At 37.9% G+C, this 759-nt stretch overlaps 1 protein-coding gene across 1 annotated transcript in view; it reads left to right on the top strand.

Moving 5' to 3' along the window:
- Positions 1-744, top strand: part of LOC107575476 (apoptosis-associated speck-like protein containing a CARD) — a 5,615-nt gene extending 4,871 nt beyond the window's left edge. Inside the window, exons 3-4 of the mRNA XM_016261850.1 lie at positions 79-153; positions 345-744. Of these exons, the coding sequence (XP_016117336.1) occupies positions 79-153; positions 345-595 (326 nt within the window). The 3' untranslated portion in view covers positions 596-744. The remainder of the gene's footprint in view (positions 1-78; positions 154-344) is intronic.
- Positions 745-759: the final 15 nt, after the last annotated feature.

Below are 759 nucleotides of genomic sequence, written 5' to 3'. Positions count from 1 at the left end.
AGTGAATAACCATGTCCTATGTGAGGAATAGCCTGCTAAATAAATAAATACAAATTATTATTATCCATCTTCACCCAGGTCATATGGATACACTGCAGTCCAAACATACTGCTGAGGCTGGTGCACCACAGAAACAAGAGAGATGCAAACTTGGTAAGCAGTCAATCAATCAATCATTCAATCTGTCTATCAATAAATAAATGCATTATAAACAGCTATTGTGCTTGGTAGTGAGCGATATTTAAGACATTCAAAAATGTTGTGCTTTTGTGTTATGTACTACTGCACATTTCTTCTTCTATCCAGAGATTATTCATCAAGCAGCTGTTATACTGTGTCCACAGGCGCTGAGTTCGTGGACAAGCACAGGACAGTGTTGATCCAACAGGTCTCACTGGTGGAGCCCATTGCAGACGACATGAAACCTCTGATTGGCGACGAAAAATACCGTATGGTCTTAAACTCAGGAACACCACCAGCACAAATGAGAGCTCTACTGAATTTCCTGAGCACAACTAAACTGAAAGAGAAGCTTTACCAAAGTCTTAAAATACATGAGAAATTCCTTGTTGATGATTTGGAGTGTTCCGATTAGATGGCTTTGATTTGGCTTTTTGTCATTTAAGGTATACAATATAACGAAATCGGTTTCCATTGCAAATGACAAACATGTTTTGGTAACATCCTGTGCATGCTGTCCTTGTTTGCTTATTTGATCTTTAATAAAATATCTAAAACTCTCTAGAAGCTTTCTTACCA

Source organism: Sinocyclocheilus grahami, unplaced genomic scaffold (assembly GCF_001515645.1).
Source record: "Sinocyclocheilus grahami isolate Dianchi unplaced genomic scaffold, SAMN03320097.WGS_v1.1 scaffold2668.1, whole genome shotgun sequence".
In the NCBI taxonomy this organism is placed as follows: domain Eukaryota; kingdom Metazoa; phylum Chordata; class Actinopteri; order Cypriniformes; family Cyprinidae; genus Sinocyclocheilus; species Sinocyclocheilus grahami.
This window is presented reverse-complemented; position numbering and strand designations above follow the sequence as displayed.